Here is a 19676-nt window from a genome sequence, read left to right as displayed (position 1 = left end):
ATGCCTAAGTTAACTCGCGATTAATCGCATTTTAATCGCACATTTTTTCCTGATTGAAAATCATTTAAATACTCTCGATGACATACAAAAAAATACATACAGGCTAGGTTTGTGCCAATGTTCTTTTTTTTAAATGAGAACAGGTCACAGATACTGATTTATGCCATAGAAACATATGGCAAGAAGATGGGGAGGCATGTAGCAAAAAATAACAAAAATGTAGCCAAAAAAAAGGCCTTGAAAACAGCCTGATGTAAAAGACAGTATTTACAGTTAATACAGTCTTTTGAACAAAGACAAGCATTTTACCCTACTGCTGTAAAATGCAGTAGTTAACATTATATGTTAATTAACCAAGATAATAATGAACAATTTTCAATCAATACGTCAAAATCAATAGACCGACATCACTAGATGGAGGTAGTCTATGCTCTAGAAAGTTACTTTTCAGCCTCTTAACAAAAATGAGAACACACACACACCCACCCACCCACACACACATACACACACACGCGATACTGACCTGTGGCGTACACAGACGGCAAGAGTGCCGTAGCAGATTCCATTTCACCTCAGTAATCTGTTTTCTCAGCGTATTTCAGGTTGCTATAGGCACCAGACACTCAACTTGTTTGTTGGTGGTAGGGCTTAAAGAAAAGGCACTAGCGTCACCCAGTGTATGAGCGTCTTTTTCCCTTGAGGAGCTCCGCTCTGGAAGCCTATGAGAAATGCATAGACTGGGGGAAAATAGCCCCGCCTTCTCGCAGGCTGCAGCGGGATGTACTTGGAAAATTGTACCATAAAACCACATAGCGTTAATCTCACGATAAAAAAATTATCGCCGTTAAAATGGCCTTGCGTTAACGCGTTAATAACGCGATAATTTTGACAGCACTAATATATATATATATATATATATATATATATACATACACATTTTTTGTAGAAATTTGGACTTAGATAAATGAGGCCTACAAATCTATAGGTATTGTCCTTTGTTATTTTTTGACCTTCTGGATAAGTTATTGATGCTCTTTTGTACTATTTTTGGTCTGCCCTTCTCAGGGAAGTTCCTTACTTTTCCATATTTATCCGTTTATGGATGAAGTTTCTCACTAGGGTTTACTCTTAAAGCCTTTGAAAATACTTTGTGACTGAGGTTCTTCCTGTTGAGGTTGCTGTTTTCCCTGCTTTGGCCCTCAGGCTCTTGTGTTCTGACTTCATTTTTGTCTGCTTCATATCCACGAGGGGCAGGTCTGTGGCTCCTCACGCCTGCTATTGAACATTCTTACAGAGAAACCTCATTTATACAAGCATGCTCACGCTTAGACACACAGTGTTTTGGATTCAGGAGGTTATAGATCAAAATATTCCATAAAGTAGAATGTTGATAAATGCTGTGATTCATTTTTTTTTTTGTTATTGTACCCTAAAATATTCTTACCTGCTATATTTCAAAATTTTATTTTGTCCCCAGCAGGTGTATCCATGCAGTAACGACAAGGAGTGCAGTGTTGGCAGCTACTGCCACAGCCCCCAGCATGCTCCGTCTCGCTGCCTGTCCTGCCGCAGGAGAAAGAAGCGCTGCCATCGAGATGCTATGTGCTGCCCTGGGAACCGCTGTAGTAACTGTGAGTGAGCACAAAGACACTTTTATTGAATTTCATTTGAAATGAATATGCATTTAATGCCAATATTAAGATCTTGATTTTTCACCTTGGGTTTTTATAACCAAAGTTACTTTGTCTAGAAACCCACTGCTTCTTTAACATCAAGTCCCAGTCTGTTTTATTTATGAAGCAAATTCTCATAACAAGTGCATAAAAATATGATAAATAAAGGACATTTACCCTAAAACATATATTAATTAAACTCCTTGTTATGAAGGCTTTCACAATTGAGTTTTTTTTTTTTATCTTAGGCAAATATCAACTCTCTATAAAAAGCCTGTAAAGTTTTGAGACACCTGCAGTTAGCAATTCCATACCAAGGGGTTCAAATCTGTACCAATAAAATCAGATAATCTGCCCAGTATAACATGAGATTAAGTGAGGCTATTATAAAGTATTTGCTATACTTACATAAAGTTGGAATAAACTGGTCAGATCTTGTTGCCCCTCAAATTCCTCAGCAGTCAGACTTAACAGGTGATCCCATCCAGCCAACACTAAACGATCTGATAGAGCCTTAGCTTTATTTTCAATATGAATAAAAAAATATCAACAATGGCTTTCTGCATTACTGAACTGGGTTAACTTTAGCAAAACAAAAGCTTTTGATGTCACTCAGCACTTGGGTGACGGCAGCACAAAGAGTTGCTCTCAAAATCTCTAATTACAGTAGAATTTATAAACACTGCTTGATCTTTGGTATCGCCGGCTGATTTTTATAAAATGCTGCTTTATACTGTGTATAGCTCCTATTTTCAATTACAAATAAAGTTAATCAACCATGACTGTTGTTTAAAACATTACTTACTGTACTGTATAAGCTAAGTGGATGATGAATACAAATACAAATGCTTGTGTTGAAAATGTGTCTCCTTTATGATCCCTGCAAACACTCAGAAAACAGGAAATTTTAACTTTTGATATTTAAAACTTCTTCCTGTTACATTTCAATCGTCCACATTAAAAATAAACATCTAGAAATCACAGGGTAGTGATGACTGAGTGAAACATTAATTTCTGGGTGTTTTAGTCATTTGTTTTCACATGTTTTTTTTTTAAACCAATAAAATATTTTTTTTGGTACCACTTACAATGATATGCATTGGAATAAAAAAAAAACTACTTTAAACTTCTGGTTTGTTGTAAATTTGTTTTCATGATGTAGCTCTTTTGCTTATTAAGATTCACATTCACATATTAAAACTTCTAAATCACCAAGTTGGGAAAAATTAAATACTTTTATATTTTACAGGACCTGCCCTTTGGTTTTATACTGAAAACTAGTGAAACTCTCTCAGTTCTTTACTTCTCCATAATCACACATGTCAGAAACTTCAAAACTATGACAAGGCGAAAAATTTGCGGCTATATTCTAAGTGAAAAAAATCTGATTGTTTTTCAATTTTTCTGCAAGAAATAATTTCTCGCTACATTGAGCACTTTTTATTCACGTTTTATCTTTTTTGTCTATTCCTGACTGAGGCCATGAAAAAATCAAGTTTTCCTGCTAGTATTGTTAGATTCAAGAGGATACTCTACCATACAAAGTTTGATACCATTTATCTTAGTGTGTTGATTATTATGTGCATTTTAGTGCAAATTTAAAATCTTCTTACTCAAAGACACTTTTTTAACATATTTTGCCACCAGAGAACAACGTGCTATCCAAGTGTAAGTGTAAGAAACAACAGAAAAAAGAAATAACATCCTGTTTGCATGGCCACATTAATGGAGAGCCAACTTTGGAACATTTCTTATTATGTCAAAATGATAAGAAGAAACTCAGAGAACAAGCAGTTTACAAAGACGTTTACATTTGTGCTATAAGGTTTTCTCCTATCAATAAAAGCTTCTCAATGGGCACACTAAATGTAAACCATAGAAAATGGAGCAGCGTTTCCTAAGGAGATCTAAACAAATCAGTGAGGGAACCAAACAGAAATAAACTACAAGTTGCATGACTGCAAAAGATTGGGTTACAGAACAAAGTATTAACTTACATTCAGATCAGAAAATAAACACTAATCTATAACTCTTTTGATGCTCAGTCAAACAAAAACCTCCCACATAACTAATCAACTGCATATTCTCTCCATTTTACAGAACAGAAACTTACTCAAGGAACTCTATTCATATTCTCGATAAGATAAAAAACAAATATGTTAGAAGATCAGTTCTAAAGTTTTGTTAGTATCTCTAAAGCTGTGTTATCATCAGATATATTGATTTTTTTTGTATTGCAGAGTTAAAATCAATGGCTTGAAGGAAATTCAAGCCATCTTTTATGGGCAACATTCGATTTTTGAGCAGCAAGTTAGACAAACTCCTAGTCCTAGGAACACCAGAATATTAATACGGGGTGTTTTGTGTTTTACTGAAGCAGTTTTACTGTCTCTCTGCCAGCCTTTCTGACCTTATGACAGACAGAGATTTAAATAAGGCTTGAAAACTCAAGGGAGGGGTTGACATTGCTTGTTAACAACAGATGGCGTCATCCAGAATATGTTACTATGAAGTTTAATCTCTGCAGCCCAGATATTGAACTGTGAGTTTTTTTTCCATATTTACCCAGAGATGTCACTAGTACTGTTTTGGCAACTGTTTACATACCACCTTCTGCTGTTGCCAACACTGTATGTGATGTCATAATTTCTGTGGTTGCTTAGCTACATAGACAACAGCTAAATGCATTTGTGGCAGTAACTGGTAATTGTAATCATGCCTCACTCTCTACTAAACTGTCAACAATCCAACAGTTTGTTTATTAGCTGGTACACCAAGGAAAACAAAACTTTGGACTTTTTTTATGCAAATGTCAAGAAATCATACATCTCTTAAATAAGACCTTATCCTGAAAAATGAGATTACAGTCTTTTTTCACTGTTCAGAGTGTTCGCTCTTTTAAAGAGAGAACCAACAGAACTGGAAGAAATAAGTCACATGAAGCTAAAAAAGCCCTGCAAGGTTGTTCTGAGGCCACAGACTGGGATGCACTTTGTCAGCTATGTGGAGAGTATGCAATGACTGATAGCATCCCCCCCCCCCCCCCAACCCCCCCCCCCCCCACACACACACACACACACACCACAACTGTGAGATACTTCCCTAGTAATAAACCCTGTATCACCAGTGATCTGAAGAAACCGCTAAGCAAGAAAAAAAAAAGTTTTCATGTAGTAAGATGGGGAATATTGAGGAGTGTTAAAGGTCAAGATAAATCAAAGCATATTGGAGGAAGCTGGAAAACACACTCCAGAAACAATATCTGAGATTTGGTCAAGGATAAATAGGATCATAAGCCTCAAATCAAAAGGGATAACAGTAAGGTGGAAGTCTAGACAGAGCCAATGAACTGAACACATTCTTCAATAGGTTCAGTTCAGGAACAAGCTCAGTATTCTTCTCTCGTTCCCACAGTCAAACAAATTTACAGCCCTCCTTTGAAACAAAGCTTTCCTCTCACACCTCAAGTGTTTTATCTTTCACTGCCATGGACCCTCCTGCTTCTATACATTTTTTCTCAAAAAAACTCAGAAGAGGCAACCGGAGACACTGAATCACAATAAGGCACCAGGTCCATATAGTGTCAGTCCCAGAACCCGGAGCATTCCAGGAACTCCTTTAGAACCTCTGGAGAGGATTTCAAAAAGAATAATTCTATTTAAAATGAGGAACATTATGGACAACAATTCAATTCAATTCAATTCAGTTTATTTATATAGCGCCAAATTCACAACACATGTCATCTCAAGGCACTTTACAGTTCAACCAGATCATACAGTCAAATTGATACAAAGTTTTCTATCTAAGGAAAACCAGTTGATTGCATTGACTCATTGACTCAAATACAATCCCCCACACTAAGCATGCTTGTAGCGACAGTGGAGAGGAAAAACTCCCTTTTAACAGGAAGAAACCTCCAGCAGAACCAGGCTCAGTGTGAGCGGCCATCTGCCGAGGCCGACTGGGGTTCAAGGAGACAGAAGCAGAGATACAAAAAGCAGCTGTAAAAGGCGGCCCCGTCCAGGAAACACACAGCCAGGCAGACGAGCTCCAAGGCAGCTCCCATGCCAGAGGACGAAGAGAGCACATCCACTCAGTCACGGTCAGAGAAACAGGACCACACTGGAAAACAGGCCGATCTCCAACATCTATTAACAAGGGTGTTGATAGAAGCAGCACAGCTGATGTTTTTTTCCAGGATGACGTCACAGCCAAACAGGAACAGACGAGGCAAAGCTACTCTGAGGAAAAGCAGAGAGAGCAGAAGGTTAGAGATTGAACTAACAGATTCTGCAGAATAGGAGAACAGAGAGAGAATGAAGCAGAATGATGAAATGGGGGTCCCTATGTCCTCCAAAAGTCTAAGCCTATAGCAGCATAACTATAGAGATAGCTCAGGATAACCTGAGCCACCCTAACTATAAGCTTTATCAAAAATGAAAGTTTTAAGCCTAGCCTTAAAAGTAGACAGGGTGTCTGCCTCACGGACTAAAACTGGTAGTTGGTTCCACAGGAGAGGAGCCTGATAACTAAAAGATCTGCCTCCCATTCTACTTTTAGAAATTCTAGGAACCACTAGTAAACCTGCAGATTGAGAGCGAAGTGCTCTGTTAGGAACATAAGGAACAATCAGATCTCTGATATAAGATGGAGCTTGGCCATTTAAGGCTTTATATGTGAGAAGGAGGATTTTAAATTCTATTCTTGATTTAACAGGAAGCCAATGAAGAGAAGCCAGGATAGGAGAGATATGATCTCTCTTTTTCATTTTCATTAGAACTCTGGCTGCAGCATTTTGGATCAGCTGAAGGCTTTTAACTACAGTTTGTGGACTTCCTGATAGTAAAGAATTACAATAGTCCAGCCTTGAAGTAACAAATGCATGGACTAGTTTCTCAGCATCACCCCTGGACAGGATATTTCTAATTTTTGCAATGTTCCTCAGATGAAAGAAGGAAATTCTAGAAACCTCTTTGATATGGGATTTAAATGACAGGTCCTGATCAAAAATAACACCAAGATTTTTTACTTTATTATCTGAAATCAGTTTAATCCCATCCAAATGAAGTGACTGGCTAATCAGTTTCTTTTTCAGAGACTCTGGTCCAAAGACTATAACTTCTGTTTTGTCTGCATTCAGAAGCAGAAAATTAAGAGTCATCCAGGTTTTTATGTCTTCAAGACATGCCTGTAATCTATGTAATGGGTTAGCTTCATCTGGATTTATAGACAGATATAGCTGGGTATCATCAGCATAACAGTGGAAATTAATCCCATGCTGTCTAATAATTCTACCAATTGGGAGCATGTATAAAGTAAAGAGAATTGGTCCTAGCACTGATCCCTGTGGTACTCCACAGGTAACCTTTGAGCGTGTTGAAGATCTATCATTAACATGAACAAACTGAATTCGATCAGATAGATAAGATTTAAACCAGTCTAGTGCTGTTCCTTTAATTCCAACAAAATATTCAAGTCTTTCTAAAAGAATATTATGGTTAACTGTATCAAATGCAGCACTAAGATCCAACAGGACGAGCACAGATACAAGTCCATTATCTGAGGCCATGAGAATATCATTAGTGACTTTCACCAGAGCTGTTTCAGTGCTATGATGAGCTCTAAAGCCAGACTGAAACTCTTCAAAAAGTTCATTATGGTGGAAGTGATCGCAAACTTGTTTGGCAACTACTTTCTCAAGAATTTTGGATAAGAAAGGAAGATTGGATATAGGTCTATAATTGACCAAGTCATCTGGGTCAAGAGACGGTTTCTTAAGCAGAGGTTTAATTACAGCAATCTTAAAAGCTTTAGGTACATATCCCTGTAACAGAGATAGATTAATCACATCTAAAATGGAGGAGGAGATCAAAGGGAATACCTCCTTAAATAACCTGGTTGGAACTGGATCTAACATACAAGTTGAAGGCTTAGATGAAGACAATAATTTTGCTAATTCAGAGAGTTCAACTGGATCAAAGCAGTCTAAACCCGGTTCAGATTCCATGACTACCTCAGGTACAATCGCGGATAGAGGAGTGCTTATGATCTTATTTTTAATAAGATCAATCTTATTTATAAAGAATCCCATAAAATCATTGCTGCTAAGAGCAGGTGGAATGGACGGTTCAACAGAGCTATGGCTCTGGGTGAGTTTGGCAACTGTATTAAAAAGAAATCTAGGATTATTCTTATTCTCCTCTATTAATGAGGAGAAGTATGCTGCTCTTGCTTTACAAAGGGTCCTCTTATACAGCAGTAAACCATTTTTCCAGACTAGGAAGGACTCTCGCAGGCCTGTGGAGCGATATTTTCTCTCCAGTTTCCTAGCATTTTGCTTCAAAGTACGCAGCTCTGCATTAAACCAAGGAGCAAGCTTTCTATTTTTAACGGTTTTCATTTTCAAAGGAGCTGCGTTGTCTAAGGCAGTCTGTCTTACAACAGTAAGCATCCTCTGTAAATGATTGTTAAACACCAAAGTGTCTTCAATAAAAGGCTGTGGTGTTAGACAGGCCGTTACAGAAAATCCTTTCTGCCAACAGCCAACATCTACAACAACTCATAAAAAAAAAAAAAAATTAAAAAAACCCTATAAGTTATCTTGTTATTTTAAAAAATTCAATTAAAAAATCAGTTTAGTTTATTTATGTGAAGTCCTATAGTTTTTAACTATTGGTTCAAAAGTGTTCTTGCCAGCCTGCCCTGAGCATTAGGACACGCTTGTGGAAAGATGGGAAGAGATATGCCAGTGTTGTCCTGTCCCTATGCCTCCGACTGATCATGCGTCCCAGCTACATGGCCAGTGGCATATCCCTTTGTCTAACTGGTCCATGCACAGAGATGGCAAAAGTACTCAGTTTCCGTACTTGAGTAAAAGTACAGATACTTGTGTTAAAAAATACTCTGGTAAAAGTGGAAGTACTGATTAAACTTCTTTACTCAAGTAAAAGTAACAAAGTACAGGCTTGTAAATCTACTTAAAGTATAAAAGTAAAAGTAGAAACCACTTTTTTCATGCCGTTGCCTACATTTTAAATATATGTCTGCCAATAGGACTAGATCTCTGTTGTGTTTATTTTCAATCATGTCGTCGTCCAAACTACTATGCTAACGCCACCGCCACCAAGCTGCAATGATTTGCCGCGAATAAATACCGCCGAATCCGTCGATTCATCTTGTAGTGGTGCGTCAAATGCAACATAGATTCCCATCCAATTAGATTGAATTTGGGATTGATGACGTGAAAAATAATAACGGTAACTCCATTGAAAGGATTCAAAACTAAAGTAACGAGCCAATTTTTTTAAATGTAAGGAGTAGAAAAACAGATATTTGTGTAACAATGTAAGGAGCAGAAGTAAAAAGTCGCCATAAAAATAACTAGTAAAGTAAAGTAAAAATATCAGAAAAATCTACTTGAGTACAGTAACGAAGTATTTGTACTTCGTTACTTCCCATCTCTGTTCATGCATGACTTCCACCCAGAAGTCTGATTGATCAAATCCCACCCAGGCCCTCCTTTGCATACCTTGCTACATTTATTCATCACCAATTTACAACTCATCCCAATGCACCTTACAAAAGCCATGTGAAGAAAACCAAACGATTACATCGAGTCATTGCCTTGATACAATCCTCCTGGATGAACATGTGGCAACAGTAGATATTTGCTTGTAAAAATAAAAAAGATTACAGCAGAAGTTTAAATGTCCCAAGACAATGGAAAACAAAAGACAGTTGGAAAAAATGTGTTCTCAGCTATTTTTTTATGACATGTCCAACAGTGGGGAGGCTGCTCCTCAGCTTTGATCCTGAAGCAGTGAAAGCACAGTTTGTTGATCCGTCTAATCTAAAACAAGCTCCATCTAAAAGGAACTATTCATATGAGCGGCTTAGATATATTTATGGGAGCCAATAATGAAAACAATTTAAACAAGATTTTAAAACTGTGTGCTCAATAAAGGGAGTGGGGAGATGTTGAAACTGTAATTATTTTACTGGGTTCTCTTACAAGTCTGGCTGTATCTATAAATCCACCATAATAATAATTAGGATTTAAAAAAAAATAAAGACAAACAGGTTCACAATAGTGTGAATAATTTACAGCTTTAAATCGGATTAATCAAATGTCTAAGTTTCTGGAAAGAATCGACTGAAGTCCTGAAATGTTTCAGGTTGTAATATTTATTATTACAACTCAAAATAATATCAGTGAAAAGCAGAACAGAACAGCAAAAAGATATGTAACACCCAGGATTTTACAGCTTTATGAAGGTGCTTAATGCTGCGCCATTGCATAACATGAAGCTCTAAGAAGAATAAACCCCTGAGGTAAAGGACCTGGCAATGCCATCAAGTAGCTATGTAAATACTTTCTGAGGACTTTTCACCTTTACTATCTACATTTAACAACAAATATCTGTACTTTGTATTCCCTACTTTTTCCACTTTGGTTATTTTTATACATATCGACATAATGAAACAGCAGCATTAAACAGGGAAAATGAGGACCAAATAGATAATCTGTCCAGTTGGAGCACAGTTTGTTGATAGGTAAACACTGATGGATCAGATTCTGAGACACAAGACATACCACACCCATCCCCCCTTATTAGATTTTAAATGTACATTTTGATTATGTTTTTGGTTATATTTAATGTTAATGTCAGCTGCAACTTTAATGCTGTGAATACCACAGTTCTAAATGCATTCTGCTGTTCATGCAGGACTTCTGTTCAGTTCAATCTATGTTATCTTGTCTGAAATGTCTGTAAAGTGTCTTGAGATTACATGCTTGGATTGGCACTATATATATATATATATATATATATATATATATATATATATATATATATATATATATATATATATATATATATATATATATATATATATATATTTATATATATATATATATATATATATATATATATATATATATATATATATATATATATATATATATATATATATATATATATATTAGGGGTGGAACGGTTCACAAAATCCACGGTTCGGTTAAATTCATGGTTTCGTGGTCACGGTTTTCGGTTCGGTTCGATTCGGTATATGTTGATTGTTACACCGACATCCCATAAAAATGTATGAAATTAATGAAAAAATCCCCCCAAAAATAATGGATTGTAATTAGTTTTTTTGCTGATGGAGTATGAGGGATTTCGGGTTAGCATGACATGTTGGTCATGTTGCTGTTAGCATAAACAAAATGTGTTGCACAATGCTTGCACACTGTTGCACTTTTATCCACAACTTTCTTTCCACCGTCATCGTAGGTCACTCTAAATGCAAAGTGGTCCCATACAGCAGACCTATAAAGTGCCACTGGTGCGTCTTCCAACTCCTGTTCTTTCCCACTCGCCATTCCGACACAATTCTCTACAACAACTGATTTTTTTCCCTGCTACACCCAGCGAAGCTGCGTCGCTTCTTCTTCTTGTTGTTTACTACTGGTGGTTGGCTTTGGTCGCAGTACTGCCACCTTCTGCTCTGCAGTGTAAACGCTTCGCTTATGTGAAAAAGGAGCAGCGCATGAACCGAACGAAACACACACGACTATAGACTATACTTGTTTATAAAGGTTGCTGTGTATAATTTGTACTTTTTTTCTTCTAAGATCAATGTAGAACTTGTACTATTTTACTTAAGTAAACAAGTTTAACAGGTACTTTTAATTTAACCAAAGTATTTTCTTTTACCAAGGTATCTGTACTTTTACTCAAGTGAAGAATGTTCATATCTTTGACACTTCTGGTACTCAGCATTTCTAAAAGTGATGTCAATACTGGGTTCCTCTTAGTGTCTTGAAGATTCAATGTCATTTTAAAGGAAAAATCCTGTAAATAAAAAAATAACTGAAGGTTTTGTGATTAGCTAAGAAGCCAAGATGACGGACCGTTATAAAAACCATTGTTTCCTTTTTTGCTGCAGATATTTGCGTCTCCATCACTGAGAGTGTGCTGTCCCCTCACATCTCGGCAATAGATAATCCCAATGTGCTGAACACCAAAGACCACAGCTGGAGGAAGAAAGGGAGGGGCCAGGCTAAGCATGTACTAAAAGGTAAGACCCCCACCCATACAAGATGCCTTCAGTGAAGTAGGTGACTAAATATGTCTCTTGTTCCATTTCTGGAGGTCTTTCGGTATTCATGGACCCAGCCAGTCCACAAACTATGTTGATAATTGGCTTTCTACTCATGTGTCAGCAATGGTGTACCCAAAGAGTCGAGAAGAAACCACACTGCTTTTTGCTGTTCCTGCACCTAGCTGGAGCCATGCAGACAGTTTCATGGAGAGCAGCACTTGGTGTGAAATTCGAGTAAAACCACAGAATGGTGATATGGTTTGTTTATTGGTAATAACTCACTAAGACTGCTGCTTAGTGCTCATGTCATTTATAATTTAATGTAAGAGTCTGGAAAAACCCCATATTTAAATGCACAAGGCATCAAGCTGAATCAGAATCAGAAATACTTTAATTATATATATATATATATATATATATATATATATATATATATATATATATATATATATATATATATATATATATATATATATATATATATATATATATATATATTAGTGCTGTCAAAATTATCGCGTTATTATCGCGTTAACGCGAGGCCATTTTAATGGCGATAATTTTTTTAACGTGAGATTAACGCTATGTGGTTTTATGGTACAATTTTCCAAGTACATCCCGCTGCAGCCTGCGGGAAGGCGGGCTATATCCCCCCAATCTATGCATTTCTCATAGGCTTCGAGAGCGGAGCTCCTCAAGGAAAAAGACGCTCATACACTGGGTAGCACTAGTGCCTTTTCTTTAAGCCCTACCACCAACAAACAAGTTGAATGTCTGGTGCCTATAGCAACCTGAAATACGCTGAGAAAACAGATTACTGAGGTGAAATGGAATCTGCTACGGCACTCTTGCTGTCTGTGTACGCCACAGGTCAGTATCGTGTGTGTGTGTGTGTGTGGGTGGGTCTGTGGGTGTGTGTTCTCATTTTTGTTAAGAGGCTGAAAAGTAACTTTCTAGAGCATAGACTACCTCCATCTAGTGATGTCGGTCTATTGATTTTGATGTATTGATTGAAAATTGTTCATTATTATCTTGGTTAATTAACATCTAATGTTAACTCTACTACATTTTATAGCAGTAGGGTAAAATGCTTGTCTTTGTTCAAAAGACTGTATTGACTGTAAAGACTATTTTACATCAGCCTGTTTTCAGTGCCTTTTTTTTGGCTACATTTTTGTTATTTTTTGCTACATGCCTCCCCATCTTCTTGCCATTTGTTTCTAAGGCATAAATCAGTGTCTGTGACCCGTTTTCCTTTAAAAAAAAGAACATTGGCACAAACCTAGCCTGTATGTATTTTTTGTATGTCATCGAGAGTATTTAAATGATTTTCAATCAGAAAAAAAATTTGCGATTAAAATGCGATTAATCGCGAGTTAACTTAGGCATTGATGCGATTAATCGCGATTAAAAAAATTTGATCGATTGACAGCACTAATTTATATATAGATATATAGATATAGATATAGATATATTTATATATAGATATATTTATATATATATATATATATATATATATATATATATATATATATATATATATATATAAAACAAACCACACAAGTTAATATAAATATATACACATATAACTCTTCTAATAATGAAGAGCAGTGTACTACCAAGTTTTCAACCAGCTTTTATGTCATTCTTTTTTATTTTAGGCTTTCTAAAGCTTATACACTTTCTAATAGTATTTTTATATATATTTCTTTCGGATTTAGCTGTTTTTTCTCTTAACCGTTATCTTTGTAAGGCAAGACAAGTTTGTTTGAATAATACGTTTCACTAGCAAGATCATTTAAAGTGCTGTACTGTACAAAAAAAAGAAGGAAATACACTGAAAAATTACAATGCAACATAAAGGTTATTAAATAATTAGGATGATTAATTAAAGTGAAAAAAGTTGATTAACCAAATGAAAGAAAGTTGGACTGAAAACTTAAACTCATCGTTTTAATATACAGGTAATTGCTGCTCTCAAGAATTAGATCTTTTAAAATGGATTTAACTTAAAGCCTCTCAAATTAATTACGTAATTACACATTTTAAATGCATTATTCTCATATTAAACCCAACTTAGGGTTTTAGATCTTTTACAGTTTTCTGGAAGTTTATTCCAGATTAGTGGGGCATAACGCCTGGTTTATGCTTGTCACATCTGTTGCCTACAGATTATCTGCACCATGCACGTAGGAAAATTTGTAGCTGCCTGGATGGTTCTGTGCAGAAAAACACGGGGGACAAGCAACAGCTCCTACAGGAGAGGGTTCACAGATATTAACATTGTGAGACATTTTTTGATTTGGCTCGTAAATAGTGCTATGATCAACAGATTGTGAAAAACTCTAGAAAAGAAATTACTGTCACTCTTAAAATACACAAAGAGGCTTTGAAAGTGTTGAAAACAGCATTTTTTTTTTAAAGATTTACATAACATAATTCTAAACCCTAGAGTTGGCCATGGTATTTGTTAGACAGTTGCACGTCTCATTGTGTACGTTTCAAACCTATGTGCATTTGTGTGTTGTCATGTAATTTTTAAAATCTTGAACCAGGAAGTACTAAGTGGTTTCTTAGCTATTATGAATGAAATAGGTGTATTTTTAACACAAATATCCTACCTTTAATAGCCGTCAGCAACCCATCACCGTGCGGTGACTTCAGAGGGAGAACACTTTTGAAGCTAGCTCGACATTCTTTAATTGAGATGGATGGAACCATTGATTATTAAAGGAATCGTAAGGTCGGGAGAAAATCAAACATGTTTGAAATTCAGCCGGCCGTTGTAAAGTGGTCGTGGACAAATTGTTCAGTGCATAAACAAGGATTCTTCTTCTTCTTCTTCCTCTGAGATGAAACCCCAGAAGCATGGTGGGGGTGCGAGTGAAATGGAGTTTTTCCTTTAAAATTGACAGACTGTAGTATCCACGTTTGCTCAGCCATGTCTTTGTCCAAATACATCGTTGCCTTTTCTTTTTAGGGCTTTCAGTACTCAAAATTACACAAATTGGCCAAGCCAGAGCAGAGCTTCATATTGCTAGCTCCATCTCACTGCGGAGCTGAGTCCCATGTGGTTTTTAGACGTACAGTAGATCACATCGTGAGCTGTTAACTGTTAAACCCCCTGTGAGTTGTGGCGGCGTGCAATGATTGAAAAATTGCAGTGTACACCCAGCTTAATATGACTACAGCAGCCCTGGTAGAAAACACTACGCCGCTGGTACAGATAGTATAACCAGCCCACTTATACCAGCCTAACCAGAAGAGACACTGTGTAGTGCTCCAACATCTCCCGATCTCACTGACCTGCTTCACCCACTTTGAAAGCAGCTCGGGATCCTTAGGAAGCTTATATGAGCAGAATCCATCCTTATGGAGACTGAGGCAAAAAGCTGTGACCCAACACGCAGGCATAGCTGTATCTTAATCCATGAAAACTTCCGCAGCCGTCCATAACAGAACCACTGCTCCATCTTCCGTAGGTCTCCATACATCACTTTTGCTTTATCCTCCAGGCACTAAGCTGGGCTAAAGTCCACTGATTGGCAGCATTTCTTTTAGAATACAATATTTAATGCTGCTGCGCTTGTAAATCCTACTTATTTAATGGGTAATAAGGTTTTGGCTTACAAAAGTGTTAGGTTTATTCTTTATACACCATGTGCATTTTTATTCTGTTAAACAGATTAGACTGAGTAGAAGGCCTTCCTTCACATGGTGGATGTCACTTTGTGTACGGAGGTCATCTAATCAGGACAGCCTTCGTGTCTTTAAAAAGAGGGGCAAAGAGGCAAGATGCATAAAGGTCAAGGCATGGATGGCGTGTCAGTTTCTGATACGGACAAGCATCCACTTGATGCAACACATGGACTCATGAGGTATAAGAAGGAGGAGAGAACTGTGTTCGGGGCTCAATCATTGCTCAATCTTTGCCGGACGCTCGCTGACGTTTTTTGAGCCCACAGCTTTGCTTACTACAAGCAATTTCTCTGTCCTGTAACGACCTGACCTGGAATAAACGCGGTTACTTTTTTACTCCTGTTTTATAGTCCTTTTTTATAGGGTTTTACCCAGTTTGAGTTAGGTAAAGAACTGGTAGGGAAGTTCCAAGGCGCAGCTGCCTTCAGGGGGACATAACTTCCATGTTAAACAAAACAATACTAGAAATGTCAATATTGTGTCCTCAACACTTAGCAAAGCTGAGCCCTAGGAAATAAAGCAAATGGTTCTGCAGAGTAGATTTGAGTCCAAAGACCTAAAAGGTCTGGATGGTTGATCCACTGACCAAAAGTCTTTAATATATTTTGGGACTAAATGATTTAAAGAGCAAAATAAATATTTTAAAGTATATCCTCTGAGATATGGGGAGTCAAAGGAAGGACATAGAGAATATTTACCTCCCTATGGAAGCATGCTGTAGCTGTTTTGGCTCGAGGACTTGAATAAAGATGCACACCACAGGTTTCAGATGCACTACACTGTATATTGTTTACAAAATGTGAAAATGTTGAAGGGGTATGAGTAATATTGTAAGGCCCAGTCGCTTTTTGACTCATCATCGATTATTGCTGTTATCTTTTCTAAGGTCACGAGGGCGACCCTTGCCTACGCTCATCCGACTGCTCAGACGGCTACTGCTGCGCCCGTCACTTCTGGACCAAAATCTGCAAACCGGTGCTGCGGCAGGGAGAGGTATGCACCAAGCAGAGGAAGAAAGGTTCTCACGGCCTGGAGATCTTCCAGCGCTGCGACTGCGCCAAGGGCTTCTCCTGCAAGGTGTGGAAAGATGCCACCTCCTCATCCAAGTCCAGACTTCACATGTGCCAGAAGATCTGAAGCCGAAGCAGCTGCCACAGGCGCTGAGGCCTCTGTCTCCATCTGCCACGGAAAGTTTTTAGAAAAGAATGGCTTGTGGCTGCACTGAAAGGAGCAAAAGACAGAGACTAACTAGAGACAGAACAGACTTCTGAGGCGTGGGTTCAAAAGCTCTGCAAGCGAACAGCAAATGGGAACCCTCTGATGTGTTTGCTGTGAGCTGCCGTCATTGCACTCACGCAAGCGCGCAACTTCAAGACACAAGCATGTATTTTCCTCGCAGCTTTAGGAGATGGACCAACCACGCCCCTCTGAAGAATTAAACATGACCGGATGATGTTCAGGGAACCGCAAAGATAGCTGGCAACATGCTGCGATGGGTGCGGACTTTGTCAAGGTGGAGACAGCAGATGTAGCAGACTTTTATTTTGTAAAATACAATATTCATTACAAGCCTCTCCAATTAGTTACTTTAAAATATTTTAAATACGTATTCCTTAGATATTGGAATCTTTATCTTAGGGAACACTTTGTTGCATCCGTCAGACTTCTTTAGTGTTAATGTGCTTACACCTCACACTTATAAACCAAAGACCTACAGAGTGTTCTGCTTGGAGTTAATGAGTTTCATCTGCTGCGTTAGTTCAGCAGGCGAGAGATAAAGCATGATTGTGTTCACTTTGGTCTGTCAGATACAGCTGTGATCCGTCGGGACGAGAGCTGAAACAGTTTGTGTGCGAGGGAAACCTCCACTGCAGACTCGGCGGTACCGGTACCAGACAGAAAGCGGCTCTGCTTTCCCAGTCACATTAACGAGACTCCAGCGTTTAAGGGTTTCCAATTGAGTTTTTTTTTTTTTTTCCATTTGCAAAGCCCGTAGGAATGGAGACATGCGGAGATAGATTACATAGAGCTGGTGTTCAAAGAGAATCTGTGGTTTGATACTTTGTTCTCCGGGCGGTGCGGAACCCTGTTTACTTTTTAGCCTTTTTGAATACAACCACATACGTTCTTCTCATGAAATACTGAAAAACCTAATTCTGTTCCCGAACCCTGAAGCAGACACTCATAGAATCGCTTTAAAGCATACATCTTGTAATCATTTGAAATATCAATAAGCTTTTTTATGTAAATAAACTGGAAGCATTATATTTAAGACTGTATGTATATCATGTACATACTAATCCTGCACGGTCTAGTCAGAGGAGATATGGTAGGTAGACATAAACATGAGACTGCTTACATAAAAAAAGACAGCTTGTAGCAGGTAATACAATGATTTCCTGACTGTTTTGTGTAAATAGTGTGTAAATTATGTTAAGATGTATATCCCACTAAAATGATATGTGTGAATATTTTACATTGATTTGGTTTGTGTTTTCAAAATAATGGAAGAATAAAAGGAATGTATTTTGTATAAGCAATCACAAAGTATGTGTTATTGATTGATGTGTTTCCTGCTGCTTCATTTTATTACAAATCCCCTTGAAATAAGAGGATATAATGATGACAAACATTACGATACAACCCAACACCATACATTAGATACAATCTGAGTAGAAATCAGAAAACATTTTATTGTCATTAAAAATGTATAAATCAATAAAGGTATTTAAAAATGATGGTATATATGCAATATATCACTATATGCTGAATACAATATAATAATGTACAATATTGTCAAATAAACTGAAGTATCAAAGTTTAATCATTGGTTAAATTAACTATTTCTGTTTCACAATATATGCATTAAACTGTTTTTAAAGTTGCTAAGTTAAACAGATGAGAGTCTTATTCAAAATGAGAATACTTTTTACATTTTTTTAAGTAAATCACTGAGTGAATCAGATCATATAGATTAATTACACTGATTTGGATGATACAGGATTTTACTTCTGCCCATTATAACATTATAAAAATACAGCATTTTAGACCTAGCAAAAAATAAGACAGAAATAATGGAGTGATAAATGATAGCCTGTAAGATATGTAGTTGTCTGAGCTTACAATGTTGTATTTTGTTCATTATTATGTATGCTATATATATGTGTATGTTAGCACAACTGCTGGAGTGCCATGAAAGTAGAGTGCCACATTTCTTTTGACCGCTATCACTTAAGAACTTTATGCTCAAATACTAAGTCTATTATATTTTTTGGAAATGTTATTTCTTTCCACTAATAAAGTTAGGAAAAGTATTTTTTTTTTTTTTATCTCAATTGATCTTCATTCATGAGTGCATCAGACAAGCGGCGGTCAGACTTTATATATACATATATTTTATATATTGGGGAAAAAAATATATATATATGTTTTCAAATTGTTTTAATATTACTGGATAGTATCTGTGCATACATCCATGCATGAGAAAAAAAAACTGTTTTATTATTTTCCTGTAAAAAATAGAAAAGTCTATTGTTTATTAATAAAATTTTACATAATATGAGGCTTAATATTTCTATCATTTCCATAGACTTTTTGTTATTGAAAACAAAGTGCTTAAAAAGGCAAGGTTCATAAAACCTGAAGTGACAGAGTCAGCAGCGGAGATGTTTTCATGATCACAAACAAACCTCATGAAAGCCTTAATGAGCTGATGCTTTGCAGATGTCATCTCGTCTAAGAATCCCTTCTCATCCCAGAGACAATGTGCGGGGTACTTTGTGGTTCTGTGCAAATATTTTTATTACATGTTGTAAGCCTAACAACACATGACGGGAATTAAAGACATTTTATTGACTTAATTGTGTGGTCGCCCTCACATACCCACTGGTACTAACAGCAGTCCCAACACTTTGACTGGATTTCAGATGCTCTTAGGTGGAATCGTCTGTAGACAACTGAGACCAGCATCTGCTGATCTAAAGATGAACAACCTCAAACACTTAAAACATCAACTATAAGCTTAATAATATAGGAATGTTTTAAGCCCTGCCTTAAAATAGACAAGGTGTCTGCCTCAAACTAAAACTGGTAGTTGTTTCCACAGGAGAGGAGTCTGATAACTAAAAGATCTGCCTCCCATTCTACTTTTAGAAATTGTAGGAACCACTAGTAAACCTGCAGATTGAGAGCAAAGTGCTC

General features: G+C 37.0%; 1 protein-coding gene across 2 annotated transcripts in view; it reads left to right on the top strand.

Annotated features, from left to right (window-relative positions):
• dkk2 (dickkopf WNT signaling pathway inhibitor 2) overlaps nucleotides 1-18791 on the top strand; it is a 46867-nt gene extending 28076 nt beyond the window's left edge. Inside the window, exons 2-4 of one of the 2 annotated variants that reach the window (XM_038278560.1) lie at nucleotides 1481-1631; nucleotides 11622-11753; nucleotides 16363-18791. In XM_038278560.1, coding sequence (XP_038134488.1) covers nucleotides 1481-1631; nucleotides 11622-11753; nucleotides 16363-16613 — 534 coding nt within the window. In that variant the 3' untranslated portion in view covers nucleotides 16614-18791. Of the gene's footprint in view, nucleotides 1-1477; nucleotides 1632-11621; nucleotides 11754-16362 lie in introns of both variants that reach the window. The other variant, XM_038278559.1, reaches the window with a different exon arrangement.
• The last annotated feature ends 885 nt before the right edge of the window (nucleotides 18792-19676 follow it).

Source organism: Cyprinodon tularosa, unplaced genomic scaffold (assembly GCF_016077235.1).
Source record: "Cyprinodon tularosa strain WSP-4 unplaced genomic scaffold, ASM1607723v1 ctg142, whole genome shotgun sequence".
Taxonomy (NCBI): Eukaryota; Metazoa; Chordata; class Actinopteri; order Cyprinodontiformes; family Cyprinodontidae; genus Cyprinodon; species Cyprinodon tularosa.
The sequence above is the reverse complement of the archived record's forward strand: the minus strand, read 5'-3'. Positions and strand labels throughout refer to the sequence as shown.